Below are 25,183 nucleotides of genomic sequence, written 5' to 3'. Positions count from 1 at the left end.
AGCCAAACCAACTACCCAACATGAGTTGCAAATCTTCCACATATCAGTGAACTTGCAGAGATTATACCAGACCAACACCAAGAGATAAATTGGACCCAATAGAAAATGACAACCACCTTGCCTGAGGCTACGTAGGAGTTTGGTCGTACTTTATGGAGTATGGAGTGCTTTTAATTAAATTACTGAAGGTGTTGATATGCTACATGCAGCATGCAGTCATGATACCTGCAGGGGCAACTTATGCAGGCGCAACTTACGGACCAACACCAAGAGATAAATCGGACCCAATAGAAAATGACAACCACCTTGCCTGAGGCTACGTAGGAGTTTGGTCGTACTTTATGGAGAGCTTTTAATTAAATTACTGAAGGTGTCGATATGGTACATGCAGCATGCAGTCATGATACCTGCAGGGGCAACTTATGCAGGCGCAACTTACGAGAGAGATTGTCAATATCGGAGATCTGCAGCAGTGGGGGAAAAGTAATGCAAGGTCTTAGACGTGCACGGTTATGTGATCACGGTATGCGAGCTTGCACGGTAGTGATTAGCTTGAACTTTGGTCGCGAGTCATTCCAGAATTACGCTCACGAGCTAAGGCTATCCTTTTGGTGGTCTTGTGTTGACCTAGTACTTGAAAGTGGCATAGACGATACCAAGGTTTCCGCCCATACCAGGTTATTACAAGCAGAACATGGAGTCATCCCCGACCAGAAATGTCAGTGACAGAATAAGTGGTCATCAACACGATACCAAGGTTTCCGCCCATACCAGGTTATTACAAGCAGAACATGGAGTCATCCCCGACCAGAAATGTCAGTGACAGAATAAGTGTTCATCACGCAAGCTGCACCTGAAAACTCCCCGAGATATATGAATCAAAGTTTTTGAAGGCGTCAAGAGGCCAATGACCCAAGAACTTAAGGCTTCATATCTAGAGAATACCTAGGAACTGCGAAATTTGAAAATAACGAAGTTTACATTAAAACATGGGTTAACATTGACATGGATTTTCCAAGAAATGCCGAAGCAGACGGAGAAAAAATCCGAACAAATTTTTATTTCATTGAATTCCTTGTAACAATCCAAACATTGATATGAGTTAATGTGTTTCCAAGTCGTTATTTTATATTTTGTTTGTTTAGCACGCTGGGGCCTCATTATAAATATTTTTTTATTATTAACCGTGGGGTTTTCAAAGCACATTAAAATCAAACTCAATAAACATTAATGAAAATCTCACAGTGGGCATTAAAACGGACATGTTTAAAAACACATTATCATACGTTCTAAAGAAGTTCATTTGGATTTTGAGACAAAATAGGCACTCCAAGACACCCGGGTAGCTAATAGCAGATATAACAAGCATCCATAATAGACGCCCAATGCCCATTAATAAAGATAATTATCCAATAACTATGAATGGTCTTGTTTACATGCCTTGTGAACATTAAAAAAGAATTCAGCACGGAAAATGTGTATGAACGAGCATGATCGTTTGAATTAAAGTCAAGAAATGCCCAGCTAGGAGCACTCAACATATTTAGATCACTAACCATGGTGCATATGAGTACACCACGACTACACCATATATTATGACTACGAGCACCACTTGAATAAAATAGATAATAGATAGATCACTAACCAGATGCTGTACCTACCCATTAAAATAATCTTTTAATTACCTAACAAGTTTGTTTGACTTCTCTTTAAACTGTGCCAATATCAGGACCTATGGAGCCAAGCCAAGAATAACGCGGCGGCAACCAAAACAGAAGGATCAAGAAGAGCCAATGACCATATTCATAATATGATTCACAATGTCATACTCATAATCCTCTTAACCCATATATGAGCCGAACTTTTTTCTTCTTCGTTGGACCTTACTGAAATTTAACCGCTTCTAACTCCGGACCGGTACTGAGTAAATATATCAAATAACAATGAAAATAGTAGGAAATTTTGTTACCTAACTAATAGACAAATCCCCGATGCATTTTGACGTGGAGTGACTGATATATCAGTGAAAAAGAGTGAATGTTTGGTCAAGTTTGGTCAGTTTGGTGTGACTTGAATGTAGGCTTCGGCTCTTATGGGCTAATGAAACCACGAGACCATTTCTTCAGGACAACAAACGATATTGATCCAAAAATTTAACCGCTTCTAACTCCGGACCGGTACTGAGTAAATATATCAAATAACAATGAAAATAGTAGGAAATTTTGTTACCTAACTAACAGACAAATCCCCGATGCACTTTGACGTGGAGTGACTGAGATATCAGCGAAAAAGAGTGAATGTTTGGTCAAGTTTGGTGTGACTTGAATGTAGGCTTCGGCTCTCCATGGGCTAATGAAACCACGAGACCATTTCTTCAGGACAACAAACGATATTGATCCGTGCTGGTGCACCCACACAGATTAACATATATTTATCTATATGGCCGGTTTTACCGCTATACGAGTCTCTGGCAACGTCGCAATCTATTTATGTGTTGGACTCGCGAGTTTTTCTCTAAATGTCAAGCTCAGATTACGGAAGTAATGTTAATGGTGCAGGCGAGCAATTAATAACTTTGAAAGGGGGGAAAAAATATTAATAAACCTGTATGTGAGATAAGCAAATGGATGTCAATCATAAGGAATTCCACAACACCTCCATTGCCACTATACCAACAGCTCTGATACGAGTATTGTTTGCTAAAACTAGATCTGAAATTGCCAACGTAATTTCACTGGGACAAAGAACAACATAATATGCCTTCCGTCTTTCTGTTGAAATAATATTGACACCTTGTTAACTTGTGAAGAAAACTACAAAACTACGAATAAGAATTAATTTTTGAATTGGATTTCTTATAGGTACATATGTAGGTACTATCAGTAATTCAGTAGAATTCACTAGCATATAGCTACGTCAATTGAATATCATTATTGAGGCTCATAAAAATAGCACGTCGGAATCGCCTACTACTTCGATTCGTATAACTATAAAAGGTGCTAGGGATCAAATAACAACAAGAAGTGGTAATAAACACAATAGTAAATAAAATAAAAAAAATAGGAGAGTAAGAGAAAGGATGATATATTTATTTGATGAAAATATAGAAAACGTTAAGGCAAGTAGGTACTTAAGGAAAGTATTTAATGCATAGAATAATTATTTATTATTTATCTCTCTAATTGACATTTCCAATAATAGATCATAAGAATTTAATGACATGTGGTAGTGCTATAAACACTACAAAACACTAAAAAACACTACATTAAACTTGTGTTAGTTTAGCTTAAAAACATTGATCTGAAATTGGTACCATACCTACAGTAAGCTCAATAAAGGAACTTAGTTAAAATGATAATAAATTTATGTCTGCTCAATAGACTCAATTCTTCCTTCATGTAGACTCATTATGAAATTAATCTCCCAATCATATTATACCCATTTACAGATACACGATGAGAGTAGGTTTGAGCAAATAGTGTTTTGTTTAGTAGTCATTGAACTATTGAAGAGACAGGAATTTCAGCAAAGCATTATAAATAAGTCTAGGATTTATATTACTTTCAGCGGTATATCGTACTATTGAAGAGACAGGAATTTCAGCAAAGCATTATAAATAAGTCTAGGATTTATATTACTTTCAGCGGTATATCGTACCCCTCTCATGCTTCCATCATTATGACTAAACACCCCGTATTCTCCCACTATGAACCCGTCTGATGTCTCCTCCTCCACCCTGTATTTCTTGTAGTTTCTACCTTCCACTACATAACTGGACTTTCTTCTATCCGCCTCCGCCTTGGCTTCATCTGAAATCTCAAAAGTCTTCTCAGTCGAGGTTGTTGTTTGAACGCCATGTATTCTGCCGTTACTCCTCACACTATCTTCTTCACTAACCTCATAGTTCTGTTCTGGTGTAGGCAGATACTCTGGTAGTATCCGCGTTGTCACGGCTTTTGATTCTGATGGTTGCTCGTCTGGTAAGATTGTTCTTTATCTACTAGTTTTATGCCTCCATTTTTCATGGGTGAAAGAGAGTGCCAGAGAAAATTACATTAGAACGCAGATACGTCTATTTATGTTTCTCACTACAATCTTAGGTAAATTATTTAATGGGATAGGTAGTTTACCGTAAATATCTATGACTGTATTCTACATTTCTACAATTATGAAAGGTAGTGGTAAAAGGGAGTTTTAAACGCATTTTATATTTTGTTTTTCTAAATAAAAAGTTTAGTTAGAATGTTTTACTTACTGAGGCAGATGCTATTTTCGAGCTGTCATCGTTTGATTTTATTATTTTCGTATTCCCTATGAAAGTTGCGTCCACCAGTTCATTGGCGAATTCGTAATATAGGTACATTGAAAATCGACAGACGGTTTCTCTGTTGGAACATGATTTTCAACTTCTTGGTATGAATAGTAATCCATACTTCTTGACTTAGTGAGATCATTAGGATTGACTAATGTGGCGGAGGTAGTGGTCACAAGCTGTGTTGTATCGCTACTGCTGTCCATGTTGTAGAAAGCGATGATGCCAAGTGTTCTCGGAGTGACTGGTGATGTTTCAACGTTGTATCTCTGAGTGGTCTGTGTGTCCAGGACTGTATTATGATTCTGAACATAGTCATCAGGTTTCAGTGTGGAAGGCACTGTTGCCTCATGATACAATTCAGTCGTGGACTCGCGGACCTGAGGTTTCTCAGGATAGTTTGTGTGAAGCTCATGTTCTCCTTGCCGGTGACTGTTTGTCACTGAGGTGGATACTCTCATGGACAGGATTTCTCCAAACTGTGGCGTGGTAGGTAAGGTGGTTGTAGGAAAGTTCTGGGTAGTGGAGTATGTTGAATCTACTCGGAGTGAAGTAGCTTCTACATTTGGTAACAGGTTTGCTGGGTTTGTATGAGGAAGGAAACCATAAGGAATCAAACTCAGTGGTGTGGTTGATGGTAGTGTTGATTGAAATGCATTTTGATCTTCTGCTCATGCGCAGATGCATGAAAAACATCCAAATATGGACCAATATTAGGTCATTATGAGACTGTAGCCCTAGGAAACCCAACTTGTTCCCATGGAGCTACATAGGTTTGATGAGTTATTCGGCTGCCAAATGACAGTCTGTGGAAAAGACCTCACCGAGTCGTCACAGCCGCTAGACGTCACACCTGTGGTCGTGACCAATATGACGTCATCATTTGCGGTCACGCTTTTTCCGCAAAGAAAATCCAATTATTCAGTACAAGAAAGGACAAGACCTCAACTGCATAATTTCGTTCTCATTAAGGTGGGTGTACTCTCAGACATTGAGCTATGGTTTGCGTGTGGTTCCAAGTTAGACACGGTATGATTTGTTACATGAAAGCACCTCCCCCAAAAGTTCAATCTGTTCAAATAATCATACATTTGGATTGATTTTTCCGCACATGTATTGAATATCGACGTCTGTCCAGAGTTTCAGACGTACTTGAACAGTCTTGAACTCCAACTACGTTCTAAGTTCTGAGGCTAAGGGCGATCCACTTTATCCACTAATACTCTACTAATGATAGCTTTGTATACAATCTCTTGTGTTTCCCTTTGAGCAGGCTAGGATACTACGCGCGAACAATCTCGGAGTATGCTCACATTACACCTTATTATTGAACAATTTTATCAAATAAGTTTGATCAAGTAATATCTCTTTCAAAAGTTCATCTTCAGAGGAAGCCGATCTATGAAGTTGGGAAAAACCTACCGAATTTGTTCGTGTAAAGATACACAGGCGTGCTTACTGGAACTTGACCTGGCGCACTGCAGTGCGCTCAGATCACATCTACCACCAGCACGTATTCTGTTATTTGACGACAGAAAGTAATGTGGAACGTTAGAAATTGGCCTCATTCTACTGATGGGACCATTCTTCAAAATCAAAGCGATCGTCCCAAAGACCCGCCTAGTCGTTATTGCAGGACATTGAAAATCATAAATTGATCAATCGACTTTCCTCTCTGATTGATATTGATGACTTTGTCTAGCGCACACAATGCATTCGCAATCCTCTATCTCCCCTTGATAAACGGAGACACTAATGAAATAGATCCATTTATGACAATGCACTATGACAATGCAAATACATATGCAATTGTAGGATTAATACCGCAATATGCAATTGTAGAACATAGGATTAATGCCGACTATAAGGTAATATTTTATGGTCATTTTATGCATCTTCTTGGAATGCCCTCGCTGGCATGGAATCCGTGGAATGCCATTGTCCAGATTGGAATGCCATACTCCCGGGCAGTGTTGGAATTATCTCATTTAGACTACATCCCCCGCTTTGGCTAGCCTTCAGCGTACCATCACGGAGTTGTAAGGTCTTTGAGTCTTTTTCTTACAGTCTTTCAGTTTTTTCTCTTTTCCCACAAATGAATGGAACCTATGGCTCCACAGCCAGTGGCTATGGCTTTGCTCGCGTATCTCGGACAGTGTTCTATTTTTAAAAGCTCGCGCACCAAAGTTATAAAAAGTTCATGGCTTCCACGCTCAGCTGACCATCTACACAGCTTCGCACATTGAGATTATCTGGCACTGGGTAGTATAGAGGGTGGCTTAGAAAGGAATTCAGAATAAAGAATTTATGGAATGTAAGGATTGTCTAAGGGTGGCCACTCAGGTTCAGTTTTACCTGAAAGACGTACGTCGTTATGACTTGTGCCTGTTAGGCAAAACTGAATTTGATTGGCCGGCCTAAGGATCTGTGGCATAAGCTAGCAAGTGTCCTCTTTCAATTGAGACTACTAGGGGTGGATAGAGGGAGTACTCGATTTAAGGAATTTATGAAAATTTATGGAATGTACCTATGGGTAAATTTCTGGAATGCTTGGGAGAATTTATTTAACACATGAGGGTAACTCTTGGAATCAATGGAATCTATGTAACGTATGGGTAATTTAAGGAATGTGTGAGTAATTTGCCGAGGAATCTGAGGATCTATAGAAGTATTTTATTAGTGACTAATTTTTTCAAGGCTAAAGGTTACCTATTTCATTTTTTTTGGCACCGAACTTATTAATGCTATACCATTGGGTGTCGAGTCCCCGCCACTCACGCTCAGATTGTCTGACAGATCGTCTTAACGTGTGTGACAGAAAAAGCTCGAGACCTGGGTCTGCCAGACGGTCAAACCATGAGTGGCTGGCCTAGTTTATACCTACTAGGTGCCAGCTTTTTTCAAGTTCGTATATATAAATGCACAATTTTTTCAGCACTGGCGTCATTTTGATACACCCGCTATAGTGAGCACATACCCCGTGTCTATATTGATATGTAAATAGATCGGGATCTCTTTATTATTATTATTATTATTATTTGTATCACGTGGTCTGAATGCCCAGGACATGCAAGGACATGGTTTTGCCACTTGCCGTTCTCTCGCAGCTTTTTTTCTTCAAATTGAAGGAAAACGCAACGCAACTGCAATAAAATATGGCGTACAATTTGCAAGTTTTGTTTTCGTCTTTTTTTAGACCTACTCTACAGTTCCTTTTGTAACTTGAAATTGAAATCTCTGTTTGTTTGTGTCTGTGAGTCAAGTCTTGCAATGACCTTCGAGAATGCTCGGAGACTGTTCGGGAGAAGTGTCCGGGAATGCTTAGAGGTTGATGAGCACTTCAACATGGAGATTTTAGTATAGCGACCGTCAATCGCAGTCAATTGAGGATCATACAAGACCTTTAGATGAAACCCAAGGAGGTGTTGCAACCTTTCTGGGACTCGAAGAAGAGGAAGATACCTAAAATGATTTGTTGGACTCGCTACAACAACAACAACATCGCAGTCAATTAGTTATGTAAGAAGGAGCTGGAAGCGAAGCAATGAATTAAAGGATGAATGATGAACTCACCTGACAGTGATTAGTAAAAACGTGGTCCGTTGTAACATCTAGTTATCATATTGTTCAACATGGAAACTTTGATTCATATATCTCGGGGCGTTTTCAGGTGCAGCTTGCGTGATGAGTTGATGACCACTTATTCTGTCACTGACATTTCTGGTCGGGGATGACTCCATGTTCTGCTTGTAATAACCTGGTATGGGCGGAAACCTTGGTATCGTCTATGCCACTTTCAAGTACTAGGTCAACACAAGACCACCAAAAGGATAGCCTTAGCTCGTGAGCGTAATTCTGGAATGACTCGCGACCAAAGTTCAAGCTAATCACTACCGTGCAAGCTCGCATACCGTGATCACATAACCGTGCACGTCTAAGACCTTGCATTACTTTTCCCCCACTGCTGCAGATCTCCGATATTGACAATCTCTCTCGTAAGTTGCGCCTGCATAAGTTGCCCCTGCAGGTATCATGACTGCATGCTGCATGTACCATATCGACACCTTCAGTAATTTAATTAAAAGCTCTCCATAAAGTACGACCAAACTCCTACGTAGCCTCAGGCAAGGTGGTTGTCATTTTCTATTGGGTCCGATTTATCTCTTGGTGCTGGTATAATCTCTGCAAGTTCACTGATATGGAAGATTTGCAACTCATGTTGGGTAGTTGGTTTGGCTTGTTTATGATTCTGATGTGGAGTTTCCCTATCAACACCTCCACCTACACCGATTAGACTGGGATTGTTTCGGCTTGAAGTGAACGGGAAAGTGTGGCACTCTAGTAGCTTGTAAAGAATATGATGGACTTGTCCATAAGATATCCAGCGCTAACCTATGGAACCTATCTGTGGAACTGTTGATGATTTTAGTTAGAGTCACAACGAGAGATTTGATGGAAGAAACTAAGGATCTTCAAAAACTTAATTAAAATACAATTTATAGGTAAAAGATAACTACAATGGTCCAACGAATCTGTGATACAGAATTTCTGCGTGTTTTGTCAAAATATCAATCTTCAAAATGCCTATTTATTAAGTTCGATAAAGACTTAGCCGCATAGAAAGTATTTATTTTGTTTTTACTAACATGTGATTGCGGGCTGAGTTCAAGTAATAACTTTCCTAAATACCCATTATGGTTTGCAATCAGAAGTTGAAAGCTTAAAGTAAGGAGGACAGGAATCTTAGCAAAATCCCACACTAAGTTCTAGCTTGTAAGTTTGCAAGTATACAACACCATGTACCTATATTACGAATTCGCCAATGAACTGGTGGACGCAACTTTCATAGGGAATACGAAAATAATAAAATCAAACGATGACAGCTCGAAAATAGCATCTGCCTCAGTAAGTAAAACATTCTAACTAAACTTTTTATTTAGAAACTCAAAATATAAAATGCGTTTAAAACTCCCTTTTACCACTAGCCACCTTTCATAATTGTAGAAATGTAGAATACAGTCATAGATATTTACGGTAAACTACCTATCCCATTAAATAAAATTTACCTAAGATTGTAGTGAGAAACTTAAATAGACGTATCTGCGTTCTAATGTAATTTTCTCTGGCACTCTCTTTCACCCATGAAAAATGGAGGCATAAAACTAGTAGATAAAGAACAATCTTACAATCGCATAACAACCAATAGTAAGTTATACCTACCTAACTGTTAACAGGTACCATGTAATCAAGTGCCTAATCATGTAATACTTGAAGAGCCAGTTGAAAAGTGGAAGAAAAAACATTTGTAAACTATGTAAAAGCATTAGCTACTATACCTAACAACTACTAAGAAATCTAAGATAACATTCTTAACATAAATAAATAAAATAAAGTCTTCGTATACCAAGTGATAGTATCCTCTTCATAACTTTCACACCTAAGAGAATCATGAAGTTTTCTCTTTCTCCGCTAAGTACCAAAATGCGACGGCTTAAGTCAAGAAGTATGGATTACTATTCATACCAAGAAGTTGAAAATCATGTTCCAACAGAGAAACCGTCTGTCGATTTTCAAACCAAATCGGACGAGCAACCATCAGAATCAAAAGCCGTGACAACGCGGATACTAGCAGAGTATCTGCCTACACCAGAACAGAACTATGAGGTTAGTGAAGAAGATAGTGTATGCGACGGCTGTCCACCATGTGTGGACACAGCTTAAGAGAACTTGACGCTAGTGAACTTTTTGTGGCACTTTACGGGTTTTCGATATTGCTTTTACTGAACCTTGACAAAGCTTCGGGCATGAGGTGTTATCTTCCCGAGACTCAAAGTCAACATCTTACAAATTCTGAACTCGCCGATCACTCAAACTCATCCCAGAGCTGAAATCACCCCCCGCGACATCAGCCGGCAGACATTTCCTATTCACCGCCGCCCTATTCTCCAGGATCTGCTTAAACAGCTTCCCCTCCTCATCAGGGATCTGCGCATTCCTATCGAGTATCTTGTTCAGCGCCCTCTCCCTCATTTCATTCCGTGTCTTCCTCATCTGGATATCCATCTCTTCCCGTTGTTTTCTCTGTTCTCGCAGCATCTGCTTGTATCCTCCGTTCACGGAAGGATCTGGCATCTCAAACAGGAACTTCTCAATAGAGCGAGCCTTCTGGATAACCTCCTTTTGGGTTGGATGACCGTCGAGTATGTTGTCCAAGAGGAGATTGATCTTGTTGACCGAGCCTTTGCGGTAGTAGAAGTTCTTGTATTTGTATTTGTCATCCTTGAAGCGAGCACCGAGGACGCTGGATAGCACCAGGCACAACACACAGATCACGCAGCAATTGAGGAACAGCATTGGAAAGCACTATGACAAACCACTTTGGTAAAACACGATTTCCGTTTTTTATGCCCGACGAAATCCGCAAATGTTGAAACAAGGCACCAAGACCGCGTTTTACGAAGTCTGACTTGGCTTCAATTCTGTATTGAACTGGGTATTAGGTTCAGCTAAGCACCAGGCACAACACACAGATCACGCAGCAATTGAGGAACAGCATTGGATAGCACTATGACAAACCACTTTGGTAAAACACGATTTCCGTTTTTTATGCCCGACGAAATCCGCAAATGTTGAACAAGGCACCAAGACCGCGTTTTACGAAGTCTGACTTGGCTTCAATTCTGGATTGAACTGGGTATTAGGTTCAGCTCAATCCTATTATTGATTTCAATTCTGGTAAACCCCACTCTAAGGAGATGCGACAAGGCAATAAAAACTAGGAAAATCCGTTTCTTCTTTTATAACAACACTTTGTTGCCCCTAAAGTTCACTAGACGCCTACACGTTCTCACGAGTCACTCTCACCACGGAATCAACTGGAATAAAGGCGTCCTAATGTAGAAATGAGTTTTATATGGCAACGTTCTCCAGGAGACAGCTGTTGCTGTTATGTTGGAGGAAATCAGCTAAAGCATGGTTGACTGGAAGCCCCTTAGCTGTGTTCGTCCACAGCCACAAGTTTACCTGAAATCAAAACAAATATTTCCAGTGAGAATTAAGAAAACATTTGCAATACCTATTGTAAACATTACTGACATACCTTATTTAAAAGTTCATCTAATAGGAGAAGAGTAATAAAAAGATTGGACAATTGCGTTAGCTTTGGTAAAACTTCAAGTTTCCAATTTGGGCAGTCAAAAATTTGTCTAAAATGATGGATTTCAGGGAAGGTCTTCCGCGTATGCGTACCCGAATATTAAGTTTACGTTAGCTTTGGTAAAACTTCAAGTTTCCAATTTGGGCAGTCAAAAATTTGTCTAAAATTATAAAAATGCAATTAATGATACAAGATACATTAAATTTATGTTCGATTCGTCAATTACTTACTAGTTACTTTGCATATGGAAAATAATACCTACTTCAATCAGTATTTACAATTTTACGGTAAAACAGTAAGTATTTAGATATCTACATACGTAAAACAGTAGCTATTACTGGAATTTACGACTTAAAAACGGTTTGAATTATGTACCAAGATTTTCGGTTTGACCAAAAAAACCTCAGGTGTCCTGCGCACAACTTGTAGATATACCTAGGTCCGCTACCTACAGCTCAAGTCTGATATCAAATTACCAATGTAGGTACCAATATGAAAGTATACAGTCATTACCAGAAGAGAGCCAAACATTTCTTGCTTTGTATCATTAAGATAAGAGGATGGAGTTATTACAATGTACATACCCCACCTGGCTACCTGTCTTAATCAAAGTTTGATTGATGACATGGATTAAAATACCAATGTGTCCCGACAACCCCCATTTAACCTTGAACAGAGTTTCCTCTGGGTTTCCCTTGCATACTCAGTGGTGTGGTTGATGGTAGTGTTGATAGTCTACTTCGGGGGAATTGGAATGTGGGTCGGGACCTAACATCGTAGACAGGGTAAGAGGCAAACGTCTTGTATCTCGGAAAGTATCGCTTCGATTCAAACCGGACATTGCTGTTCTGATTGACTAAACTGTTGGTGTTGCTGTTATGTTGGAGGAAATCAGCTAAAGCATGGTTGACTGGAAGCCCCTTAGCTGTGTTCGTCCACAGCCACAAGTTTACCTGGAATCAAAACAAAAATTTCCAGTGAGAATTGAGAAAACATTTGCAATATTGTAAACATTACTGACATACCTTATTTAAAAGTTCATCTAATAGGAGAAGAGTAATAAAAAGATTGGACAATTATTCGGAACATTTTAATACGAAGTAATCTGTTTATAAGTACAATGTTTTCATAGAACAAGACATTCTTGCTGAAACACATTCATAAAGCGAAGCGACAACAATGTTCCTTCTCAAGCTAAAGTGTTAGTACAAGATTCTAACAAGATAATCAGACACCCTCATCTGATACATGATGTAAGATATTATACTGTATCCACCAGGCATCAGGGTCAATGTTAAAGTTCCATAAATAAAAAATATAGAAGAAGCCAATGAACTTTCCAGCAAAACTGCAGAAATCATACCAGACGCACAGAAAGTTTCCAAGTGTCTGTCACTCATTAATCAAAAGATTCTACATTCTCAGGGCAAATGAGAATTTAAAAAGTTAGAAGTGTTTTGATAATAATCTTACTCTTTCAAGTCAGGATCTATTCTACTCTTCACTATTGCTTGGTTTAGGTTTCCCTTAGATACTTTAGTTCTAACCTTATCTAACTTTAATTAGATATTAACCTAACCAGACAAGATCAGATGGTGTCATAACACTGTCTCGAACTATAAATACAATAGCTGGAGGACACCAATTTGTAGATTTTCTAGATTGGTCTCCTCTGGATCACCTCTGGTTTTATCTAAAAAACGAGACATCCATGTTGAACAATATGATAACTAGATGTTACAACGGACCACGTTTTTACTAATCACTGTCAGGTGAGTTCATCATTCATCCTTTAATTCATTGCTTCGCTTCCAGCTCCTTCTTACATAACTAATTGACTGCGATGTTGTTGTTGTTGTTGTAGCGAGTCCAACAAATCATTTCAGGTATCTTCCTCTTCTTCGAGTCCCAGAAAGGTTGCAACACCTCCTTGGGTTTCATCCAAAGGTCTTGTATGATCCTCAATTGACTGCGATTGACGGTCGGTACTAAAATCTCCATGTTGAAGTGCTCATCAACCTCTAAGCATTCCCGGACACTTCTCCCGAACAGTCTCCGAGCATTCTCGAAGGTCAACGAACACTTTAACAAGTTTGTAGGCCCGCGCGTCATTAAGTGTCACTAATTCATTCGGTTTGCCTCATTATGTTTGCTTTATTACACCCAGTATTTTTGCTCCAAACAATGAGCATAAAAAGATGGAGCGAGATTCAGTTTCCTCTCGGGTGTAAAGAGTGGGCGCGACCCCCCAATACATGGCGCACGGCTTGTTTCTACACTCGTTCATTAAATATCAAATCGGACATGTACCTAATCTCGCTGGGTTGAACTACTAATAGTACAAAGCTGCGGCTGCTGCGGTTCCAGAGTACCTCTCTCCTTGGACTTGAATGCTTTTGATAATCTTCGCAGAGTTATTGATAAATCGAGGTGTGGCATAAGTAGGTACAACTGTGAGCACAAGACACCGTGCAAGTAAATCCATTATTTGTTCATGTTCCATTGTTACATATGTAATATTATGCACCTACAAATGTTATAAATTGGTAGGTGTATGCTGTGTAAATAATAATTGCCTGTCAAGGAATTGAACAGACATAACGGAAAAGCTTTCTACCAGAAGCAAGAAGTGATTAAAAATCGAGTTAGAGGTTTTGGTTTTCGTTGAGTGGGTTTACTTTGATCCATAATTCGCCGAATGGGCCACAATTTGGCAACATTTTATGACTTAATGAGTTCAAAGCTACATAATTGCCTGTCAAGGAATTGAACAGACATAACGGAAAAGCTTTCTACCAGAAGCAAGAAGTGATTAAAAATCGAGTTAGAGGTTTTGCTTTTTGTTGAGTGGGTTTACTTTGATCCATGATTCGCCGAATGGGCCACAATTTGGCAACATTTTATGACCTAATGAGTTCAAAGCTACCGCCATAAAAATGCAATTAATGATACAAGATACATTAAATTTATGTTCGATTCGTCAATTACTTACTAGTTACTTTGCATATGGAAAATAATGAAGTTAAATACCTACTTCAATCAGTATTTACAATTTTACAGTAAAACAGTAAGTAGGTACTTAGATATCTACATCAGGGGTTTACGTAAAACGGTAGCTATTACTGGAATTTACGACTTAAAAACGGTTTGAATTATGTACCAAGATTTTCGGTTCGACCAAAAAAAAAAAAAAAAACCTCAGGTATCCTGCGCACAACTTGTAGATACGAGTATATGTAGGTCCGCTACAGCTCAAGTCTGATATCAAATTACCAATGTAGGTACCAATATGAAAGTATACAGTCATTACCAGAAGAGAGCCAAAAATTTCTTGCTTTGTATCATTAAGATGAGAGGATGGAGTTATTACAATGTACATACCCCACCTGGCTACCTGTCTTAATCCAAGTTTGATTGATGACATGAATTAAAATACCAATGTGTCCCGACAACCCCCATTTAACCTTGAACAGAGTTTCCTCTGGGTTTCCCATGCATATGAGTGCATATCTTGCAACTGTATTCGGTACCATATCAAAGTCTCGGAAAGACATATTAGGCTCTCATACAACCTTATGTCACACTATAGAAATAGACAGAGCCATCATTTTCATGCAGTATTGCAAACGCTCAACGCATAGCCCATTTGTTTCGAACCAAGATTTGCATAAAGTTCCGCAAAGAAATCTCGCGTCAGTACGGCGAAAACAGAGATTTATCATCATTTCGTGATGGATGGACTATACACGACACGATGTTGAATTAATCTTCAATCAATCAAAAATCATCCTGCAAGGAATCCATTACTTGAACTTAATGTCAAAGGCCTTGGGGACTCTCTTGGAGATGCCGGTATTGTGAAGGTGTATATGTGAATAGAGTATCCAATGCACATGAAAATACCGAAGCTCATGGCAAAACTAGAAGTACACAACATACTAGAAGTTAGTGCAACATAGCGATTATAATAACAGGACCGCACTGTGTGGTAGGTAACAATGGCTATAAGGAACTCACAAGTGTGAAATCACTTTACACGAGCTATTTGAAGATCAAAAGATAACGAGAAAAACACTTCAGCTTGGATTTCAATAAGGTCAAAATCCGAATAGCTGGCGGCTAGAAATATAGGAGATCCATTGAAGAAATGAGAAACACATAGTTTTTAGCACGATACTTAATACCTGGGTGGGATAAACGGTTAGAAATGGACTAACGACACACTATCTTGACACTCAATAAAACCAGAAAAGGCCAAGACCACCTTTGAGATGAAGAGATGACGTTAGGAAGTTTGTTCGACCTGAGAACATAACATTAGCAAATGGAATGGAAGATACTTTCGTCTTAAAAAGAAGTAGCTAGATAGGTGGACGGCACAGTAAGTACAAAATTCTTTGGCAAGTCAGTAGGAATTAGGTAAAACAAATAAACATGATAAAAAGACCTTTCAGTAAAGATGAAAAATGTCAGAATGTTAAATAACGATGAAGTAATTTCCATTTTCTCTAGAAATGCAACAGACAGTCGGTACAAGATCAATCAATGTCAAGATCAATCATTTTACTCTACTTATTGCAAAATAAGTTGAGAACTTGATAAATGGATCAAAATCAAATCCAAAAATGGTATACATTACGTAGGTACTCAATTACTCATTTTAATTGACATTGCTCTAAAAAATGCTGTCCTAGTAATTGGGCAATGCAACGCAATGGCAACTTTTGAAAAAAAAAAAAAAATGCAAAATGAACCCAATTGTAACTCTTGAACCAAAAAATTGCAAGGCAAAATATCGGAAATTTTTCCTCGTTTGAGAATCGACTGGCAGTAGGTATTCGCTTCTAAAAACCGGTACTGTACCCGATTCTTGATAACCTAATGGTCCTAATGAAATGAATGTGGGTAATTGTGGGTAATGCCTCCTACACACAAGTTCAGGTAACTCCGCGGTATAACACACCCAAATTATGTCATCCGATTTTATTGGATGCAGAAAGACCTCTCCGGTGAATCGGTCGATTTGGAAATTATTAACGGTAATGGATTTGAGAAAACACTAACCCCAGGTCTACAACCTTGCGTTGAAATGCATTTTGATCTTCTGCTCATGCGCAGATGCATGAAAAACATCCAAATATGGACCAATATTAGGTCATTATGAGACTGTAGCCCTAGGAAACCCAACTTGTTCCCATGGAGCTACATAGGTTTGATGAGTTATTCGGCTGCCAAATGACAGTCTGTGGAAAAGACCTCACCGAGTCGTCACAGCCGCTAGACGTCACACCTGTGGTCGTGACCAATATGACGTCATCATTTGCGGTCACGCTTTTTCCGCAAAGAAAATCCAATTATTCAGTACAAGAAAGGACAAGACCTCAACTGCATAATTTCGTTCTCATTAAGGTGGGTGTACTCTCAGACACTGAGCTATGGAATATGACGTCATCATTTGCGGTCACGCTTTTTCCGCAAAGAAAATCCAATTATTCAGTACAAGAAAGGACAAGACCTCAACTGCATATTTTCGTTCTCATTAAGGTGGGTGTACTCTCAGACATTGAGCTATGATTTGCGTGTGGTTCCAAGTTAGACACGGTATGATTTGTTACATGAAAGCACCTCCCCCAAAAGTTCAATCTGTTCAAATAATCATACATTTGGATTGATTTTTCCGCACATGTATTGAATATCGACGTCTGTCCAGAGTTTCAGACGTACTTGAACAGTCTTGAACTCCAACTACGTTCTAAGTTCTGAGGCTAAGGGCGATCCACTTTATCCACTAATACTCTACTAATGATAGCTTTGTATACAATCTCTTGTGTTTCCCATCATACATTTGGATTGATTTTTCCGCACATGTATTGAATATCGACGTCTGTCCAGGGTTTCAGACGTACTTGAACAGTCTTGAACTCCAACTACGTTCTAAGTTCTGAGGCTAAGAGCGATCCACTTTATCCACTAATATACTACTAATGATAGCTTTGTATACAATCTCTTGTGTTTCCGATCATACATTTGGATTGATTTTTCCGCACATGTATTGAATATCGACGTCTGTCCAGGGTTTCAGACGTACTTGAACAGTCTTGAACTCTAACTACGTTCTAAGTTCTGAGGCTAAGGGCGATCCACTTTATCCACTAATATACTACTAATGATTGCTTTGTATACAATCTCTTGTGTTTCCTTTTGAGCAGGCTAGGATACTACGCGCGAACGATCTCGGAGTATGCTCACATTACACCTTATTATTGAACAATTTTATCAAATAAGTTTGATCAAGTAATATCTCTTTCAAAAGTTCATCTTCAGAGGAAGCCGATCTATGGAGTTGAGAAAAACCTACCGAATTGGTTCGTGTAAAGAACTAAAGATACACAGGCGTGCTTACTGGAACTTGACCTGGCGCACTGCCGTGCGCTCAGATGACATCAACCACCAGCGCGTATTCTGTTATTTAACGACAGAAAGTAATGTGGAACGTTAGAAATTGGCCTCATTCTACGGATGGGACCATACTTCAAAATCAAAGCGATTGTCCCAAAGACCCGCCTAGTCGTTATTGGAAATTGAAAATCATAAATTGATCAATCGACTTTCCTGTCTTATTGATATTGATGACTTTGTCTAGCGCACACAATGCATTCGTAATCCTCCATCTCCCCTTGATGAACGGAGACACTAATGAAATAGATCCATTTATGACAATGCACTATGACAATGCAAATGCAATATGCAATTGTAGGATTAATACCGACTATAAGGTAATATTTTATGGTCATTTTATGCATCTTCTTGGAAAGCCCTCGCTGGCATGGAATCCGTGGAATGCCATTGTCCAGATTGGAATGCCATACTGCCGGGCAGTGTTGGAATTATCTCATTTAGACTACATCCCCCGCTTTGGCTAGCCTTCAGCGTACCATCACGGAGTTGTAAGGTCTTTGAGTCTTATTCTTACAGTCTTTCAGTTTTTTTTCTCTTTTCCCACAAATGAATGGAACCTATGGCTCCACAGCCAGTGGCTATATGCTCGCGTATCTCGGACAGTGTTCTATTTTCAAAAGCTCGCGCACCAAAGTTATAAAAAGTTCATGGCTTCCACGCTCAGCTGACCATCTACACAGCTTCGCACATTGAGATTATCTGGCACTGGGCGGTATAGAGGGTGGCTTAGAAAGGAATTCAGAATAAAGAATTTATGGAATGTAAGGATTGTCTAAGGGCGGCCACTCACGTTCAGTTTTACCTGAAAGACGTACGTCGTTATGACTTGTGCTTGTTAGGCAAAACTGAATTTTAGTGGCCAGCCTATCTGTTTATAAGTACAATGTTTTCATAGAACAAGACATTCTTGCTGAAACACATTCATAAAGCGAAGCGACAACAATGTTCCTTCTCAGGCTAAAGTGTACAAGATTCTAACAAGATAATCAGACACCCTCATCTGATACATGATGTGAGATATTATACTGTATCCACCAGGCATCAGGGTCAATGTTAAAGTTCCATAAATAAATAATATAGAAGAAGCCAATGAACTTTCCAGCAAAAATGCAGAAATCATACCGGACGCGCAGAAAGTTTCCAAGTGACTGTCACTCATTAATCAAACTACATTCGCAGGGCGAATGAGAATTTTAAAAAGTTAAATTGTTTTGATAGTATAGTAATCTTACTCGTATCAAGTCAGGATCTATTCTACTCTTCACTATTGCTTGGTTTAGGTTTCCCTTAGATACTTTAGTTCTAACCTAAGCCTATAAGGATCTGTGGCATAAGCTAGCAAGTGTCCTCTTTCAATTGAGACTACTAGGGGTGGATAGAGGGAGTACTCGATTTAAGAAATTTATGAAAATTAATGGAATGTATGGGTAAATTTCTGGAATGCTTGGGAGAATTTATTTAACACATGAGGGTAACTCTTGGAATCAATGGAATCTATGTAACGTATAGGTAATGTGTGAGTAATTTGCCGATGAATCTGAGGATCTATAGAAGTATTTTATTAGTGACTAATTTTTTCAAGGCTAAAAAGGTTATTTCAATTTTTGGCACCGAACTTATTAATGCTATACCATTGGGTGTCGAGTCCCCGCCACTCACGCTCAGATTGTCTGACAGACCGCGTTCTCACAGGTCTGACAGATCGTCTTAACGTGTGTGACAGAAAAAGCTCGAGACCTAGGTCTGCGAGACCGTCAAACCATGAGTGACTGGCCTAGTTTATACCTACTAGGTGCCAGCTTTTTTCATGTTCGTATATATAAATGCACAATTTTTTCAGCACTGGCGTCATTTTGATACACCCGCTACAGTGAGCACATACCCCGTGTCTATATTGATATGTAAATGTGTAGATCGCGATCTCTTTTTTATTATTATTATTGTTATTGGCTATTTGTATCACGTGGTCTGAATGCCCAGGGTATAAGGGTCATTATCTCAGTAATATGATCTGATTCTTTGTTCTCTCATTGGTCTATTTATGAACGGGAGTAGTGACGTCATTTTGTGACGTAGTGCGAGCGATTTTTAGCATTGGGTTTCGAGGAAATGACTACTTATATCTAATATTAGGATTAGCTGGATTAGGAAAAGGGCTATGTCAGTTCAGTTAGCTAGCATCAGGTCAGAGGCACATGTTGGAAATGTCAATGTGTTAGAAGTTTGGTTGTGAAGGTTAGGAGATCGATGATTTGACTGATCTTATCCAACCAACCGTTCCGAGAACAAACCTTGTCTGACTAGGATAAGATTCGCCCCGGGTGGGAATCGAACCCTCAACCTAGCACATACAAGGCAGACGTACTACCCTCCAAGCTAACTAGAGGCCATCAAACTTTATATTTACCTTATGGCGCATTTGTAAATATGTCACATCCACCAAAAATTGAAATTTTGCTCTCAAATCCAGATTAAAATGTGACAGCGCCATAAAGTGACAGCATACATAAATAGTGTATACTTAAGCAAATTAATTCATGACTGTAACAAGTAGCATTTCATTTCCAGTCGACCTCAAACTGTCACAATAATTTGACGTGAAGCCAATTTCTCTACTTGTGAATCTCCTTCATATTCCTACTTATCTATCAGAGGACTTAAACATAGAATAAGTATAATTTTGCAAGTGCTAGTTCGCGGGTTCGATTCCCGCCCAGGGCGGATTTTATCCTAAACAGACAAGGTTCGTTTTCGGGACGACTGGCTTTCTCCTATTCCGTCTTTCTTCTCTATTCGCTTTCGGGATGATTAGACCTTAAACGATAAGACTTTAAACCTTAAGCTGTGTCCACACACAGTCTACTGCCGTCGATCGATGTGAAAATACAAAAGACAACTTTTTTCCAGTCGATGTGTTTACACAGATCTAGCAGTTACAGTTCCCTCTATCAAACCTCAAAAAAGCTCATTCCTTTGGGGATTCAGCTCTTATTTACTGAAGAGGAAAAAATACAAAATCCTCAAGAAGGGGAACTTAAAAACACACATAAATCTATTTTTCAAAAGACAGTAGCTTCGGCCAGTAGCCACTGCGGCTTGTACACGGGGAGTACTTTATCATTGCTGTGATCTAATTGATCTTTTTGTTTTCACTTCAAGGACGGACGAGAATCTGGTTCTAAATCTGGTACAATGGACACCGTGCAGTGGTGCTCTGGTTGTATTTATACTCTCAGCCTTTGGCACTACGCACACATTTGCCGCGGTCAGCCAGTTTCTTAATATGAAGTTCGGTAGCAAGTGAAATTAATATTAATTGAAAGAATTCCTGAAGATCTTCGCAGCTGCAGAAATCTGAATCTCACCGCCAGTTTCGAGTTAAAGCTCGAAACTGGAAATGTCACTTAATTAGCGTACCTTCTACCCTATGTATGTATTTATGTATGGATATTAGCTAGATACAGTTATCTTAATATGAAGTTCGGTAGCAAGTGAAATTAATATTAATTGAAAGAATTCCTGAAGATCTTCGCAGCTGCAGAAATCTGAATCTCACCAATCTCACCGAATACAAAAACTTTGACAGGGAATTCGATATGAACAATGTTAGGATCCATTACAATGTCATGAATGTCATGTCAGGAACTCAGTCTATTACCATGAAGTCATGACAGGTCATGAAGGCAGGGAATGTGGTATGTACGTCATTTTTCAGCCACACTAAACAAGAATTGAGCTTTTTCACTCTAATTATTTCAGAAATACTCTTCAGAATGTGTAATCATTACGCGAGAATTTAACGGATGGATTTTAGAGTCATTGTCCCTGAAGGTCATTTATAAATAGTTGCTATTTATTTTGTTTATTTATTTAAGTATAGTTATGTGATCTTTAATCCAAGATTGTGGACCCAGCTCAAATCCATTGTTTGCTAAATTTAAAATCCGACTTTGCTGGACAATGTTAATTGGCGATTGGCGCGGTATTTTCGAGATGTTATTATAAATTACGACGAATCTGGAAATTCTGGAATCCGGATACCTACCTGATTTTGTTACGAATTTAACAAACATACCTTTTTCTCACACAAATATAATAATTAATCTTACAAGGGCAAAAGAAAAAAAAATCGTACTTCTTAAGACCCATCTGCGTCTTAAATGCAAACCAAGGAGACTATACCTTATTTACAAACCCCTTGAATTATTTTGCATTCAAGGATTGCGCTAAGGAAGGCTTTGCTTGGAAATACCCGCAAAGCTCTTCTGACCCTCTGCTTGGAAATTTGTGGTAATTGTGAAATACCCGTAAAGATCGCTTCAGAAAATAAAATCAACCATAAAGATCTTTCAGAAATACCCATAAAGATCTTTGGTTGGGTCATTGTTGGCCTTACGATACATCGTACGGCCAATCCTAAGGCCAACAATTGTTGTTAGGGGATGTACAAAGTCGGCTCCTTAGAATCAAAAACCACACACTTTGGATCAGAATCAATGATCATCGCCTTATAGGTAATACATACAACTTTTTACTCGATTCTCAAGGTGGATTCAGTGAAATTTAACAATCTTATACTTATTAAGCTTGTTCTTACAGGAAAGAGAACAAAATGAGAAGAAAGGAAGAGCCATTAAAACCCACGTACACATCCCATAATGGTCTCATTTCTTTGAAAATCTGCTCACAAGTCACTAGTGTAGCAAACATAGAATTTAATGTAAGTTACATACCAACAATATGTTCAAATACAAACTACCATGGTAAAACAGAATGAGAATTGACTATCAATTTATTCACAACTGGAGAGAAAGGAGAAGACGTAATAGAAGGAAAGAGGTCCTAAAGGGTAAACAAAGCGGTGCTTATCATTATTAGTAGGCGTCCACAAGGGAGAACCGACCATCGACCAAGAGAAAATAACACAAACCATGTTAACTAATAGACGCGTTTTCAAAGGAACTTTGACCATCGCTTAGAATTAGGTAGTCGGTATATATAACTATATACCGACTACCAACTCTCGCAAAAAAGGAAGAAATTGAGTACCTACCTATCTTTCCAAGAGGACTGTGAAAATTTATCCTCTTCATTCGAAACTTCGAAAGCTCTAAATATAATTGAAAATGCTTCTGGCATTAACTTCGCCTAGTTACCTTGACCTCTCAAGAGCCTAACATGAACCTTAGCAGTTTTATACAGTGACTTGTAGGCATTTTCACACGGAACCTACGACACCTATGCAGCTATACCTAGGTGTTTCTCCAGGTAGGAGAGTGGCACAAAAAATCAAATGGCAGCCAAGAAGAGACAGAAGGAAACCAGACAATCCTGAGGCTCCAGAGAGAAGGAACTAAAATCTATACGTGTTAATCTTACAATTTCATAATCCCTATTATAATTACAATATTTCAATGTAATAAACCTAGGTGCCTCGGTATATCTTTAAGAACGTCAACATGAAAGTTCTGTTTCTGAGGCAAGGTGTGGCTGGGTCGGTGCGACCATTGCGTCACAACAGAGTCGAAACACAAATTCCAATCTAATAATAAAGTGTATCACTCAACCATAACCTAAAATAAAAAATAAATGGCCACAGAAAAGAGAAAAAAGAACCAAGTATGAAAGAACCCTGTCCAATAAACATGGAATGTTCTGAGGTTTGATCGACTTTGCCCAAAAAAGGAGATTAGGGAGAGAGAGAGAGAGAGAGAGAGGTAAAATTAATAGTAATAAAATCGCTTACCAAGCAGAAGCAAATTTTTGCGAACATACTACGCGACTTGTAGCATTTTGACAAAAGTTCGTCTCGAGTCCGCGGGAGAGCACCCTCCAGCCCAACACAATGCACAAGACTATGGTAATGGTGCTAGGTCGACCTTCAGCACTGAGACACAAACCCCCCCACCATCGAGGAAGAAGAAATGTGGGATAGATCGGAGAGAAAATGGTCGCGGGACAAGGTCGTTGGATCGCTGGACTATTTGAACTTGTGAAATTTCACGGTCAGGGATGTTTTCAAACAAAAGTGGCCTGGCGGAGTGGAATTCCTATCTAGATCACTCGCCTTACTCTCAGGAACGCGACCTCTTGTAATCTCTGCTTCTAAATTTAGAACTCCCGGTTGCAATTTTGAAATGGTTGTGGCGCTAGATGTAGAGATGCTTAGGGATGCTGGGAGTTCATTAGCTTTTTGCCCTCGGAGCAAGGTGAAGAAGTCATGTTTGTTGGTGTTGTTGTTGTGCAGACTAACAAACGAACCATATGTTTGTAGTTACATATTGTAGGGACCATCAAACGAACGGTATGATGTATGTAATTCTCGTGGGCCAGCCTAGTTAGCTTGGTTGGTAGCGCTTCTGCTTTGTAAGCGCTAGGCCGCGGGTTGGATTCTCGCCCGAGGTGGACTTTTATGCTGAACAGATAATGTTCCTTCTCTGGCTTTCTCCTATCCTGTCTTCCTTCGATTTCGGGACGATAAGACCTTAGCAGCTACAGTTCCCTCTGTTAAACCTCCGTAGGTCAGCAGTGACATTTTGGAAATTATTTACGTTAAATGAGGCTGGCTTGGCGCGGTTTCACTGAATTTTTCGATGAAAAAGTGAGGTTACTGTTTCAGAATTTCCGAAAGTTTACCGAAAAGAAAGTTCTCCTTGTTATGTTATTGGGTCTAACAGATTTAATAAATTATTTATGCTGCAAGAATGTGGATGTCCGTCATTTTATTGATTCTGAAATGTCACGACCTTTTTATTTGACTTAATTAATATATGTAAATATTAATTAAGTTTCAATAGGATCCCGTCAGTGTTGACACTGAACAAGCACACAAAGTCACTCGTTTACCAGACCCCTTAGAAAAAGAGTGTTTCTTCTATTTTTAGTTTCCCAGGAAAAGATAATATGAAGTTCGGTAGCAAGTGAAATTAATATTAATTGAAAGAATTCCTGAAGATCTTCGCAGCTGCAGAAATCTGATTGCCGTTCTCTCGCAGCTTTTTTTCTTCAAATTGAAGGAAAACGCAACGCAACTGCAATAAAATATGGCGTACAATTTGCAAGTTTTTTTTTTCGTCTTTTTTTAGACCTACTCTACAGTTCCTTTTGTAACTTGAAATCTCTGTTTGTTTGTGTGTCTGTGAGTCAAGTCTTGCAATTATAGGTGTAACTTTTGAGGCCCTAAACCCGAATATTAAGTTTGCGTTAGCTTTGGTAAAACTTCAAGTTTCCAATTTGGGCAGTCAAAAATTTGTCTA

At 39.0% G+C, this 25,183-nt stretch overlaps 2 protein-coding genes across 2 annotated transcripts; one reads left to right on the top strand and one right to left on the bottom strand.

Moving 5' to 3' along the window:
• Positions 1 to 272: 272 nt before the first annotated feature.
• On the top strand, positions 273 to 1,462 carry LOC113469454. Its single transcript, XM_026827164.1, has 2 exons — positions 273 to 660; positions 758 to 1,462. The coding sequence occupies exons 1-2, from the start codon at positions 379 to 381 to the stop codon at positions 821 to 823; spliced, it is 348 nt and encodes a 115-aa protein (XP_026682965.1). The 5' UTR covers positions 273 to 378; the 3' UTR covers positions 824 to 1,462.
• Positions 1,463 to 3,046: 1,584 nt separating this feature from the next.
• LOC103514111 lies at positions 3,047 to 23,826 on the bottom strand. Its single transcript, XM_017446087.2, has 5 exons — positions 23,674 to 23,826; positions 12,178 to 12,421; positions 4,362 to 4,937; positions 3,595 to 3,977; positions 3,047 to 3,517 (listed from the first exon to the last, which is right to left on the bottom strand). Exons 1-5 carry the CDS (start codon positions 23,698 to 23,700, stop codon positions 3,503 to 3,505), a joined length of 1,245 nt encoding a protein of 414 aa, XP_017301576.1. The 5' UTR covers positions 23,701 to 23,826; the 3' UTR covers positions 3,047 to 3,502.
• Between the last annotated feature and the right edge of the window lie 1,357 nt (positions 23,827 to 25,183).

Source organism: Diaphorina citri, unplaced genomic scaffold (assembly GCF_000475195.1).
Source record: "Diaphorina citri unplaced genomic scaffold, Diaci psyllid genome assembly version 1.1 scaffold1082, whole genome shotgun sequence".
Taxonomy (NCBI): domain Eukaryota; kingdom Metazoa; phylum Arthropoda; class Insecta; order Hemiptera; family Psyllidae; genus Diaphorina; species Diaphorina citri.
The sequence above is the reverse complement of the archived record's forward strand: the minus strand, read 5'-3'. Positions and strand labels throughout refer to the sequence as shown.

What these genes read in the sequence shown, in the direction of transcription:
- LOC113469454 (XM_026827164.1), top strand. Translation starts at nt 379, where the DNA reads ATGGTACATGCAGCATGCAGTCATGATACCTGCAGGGGCAACTTATGC. An exon ending in GTGGCATAGACGATACCAAG is followed by an intron (nt 661 to 757) that starts GTTTCCGCCCAT and finishes CACGATACCAAG; the next exon opens with GTTTCCGCCCATACCAGGTT.
- LOC103514111 (XM_017446087.2), bottom strand. Translation starts at nt 23,700, where the DNA reads ATGTTCGCAAAAATTTGCTTCTGCTTG. An exon ending in CAAAAATTTGCTTCTGCTTG is followed by an intron (nt 12,422 to 23,673) that starts GTAAGCGATTTT and finishes TTTTGATTCCAG; the next exon opens with GTAAACTTGTGGCTGTGGAC. An exon ending in ACCGTCTGTCGATTTTCAAT is followed by an intron (nt 3,978 to 4,361) that starts GTACCTATATTA and finishes CAATCTTACCAG; the next exon opens with ACGAGCAACCATCAGAATCA.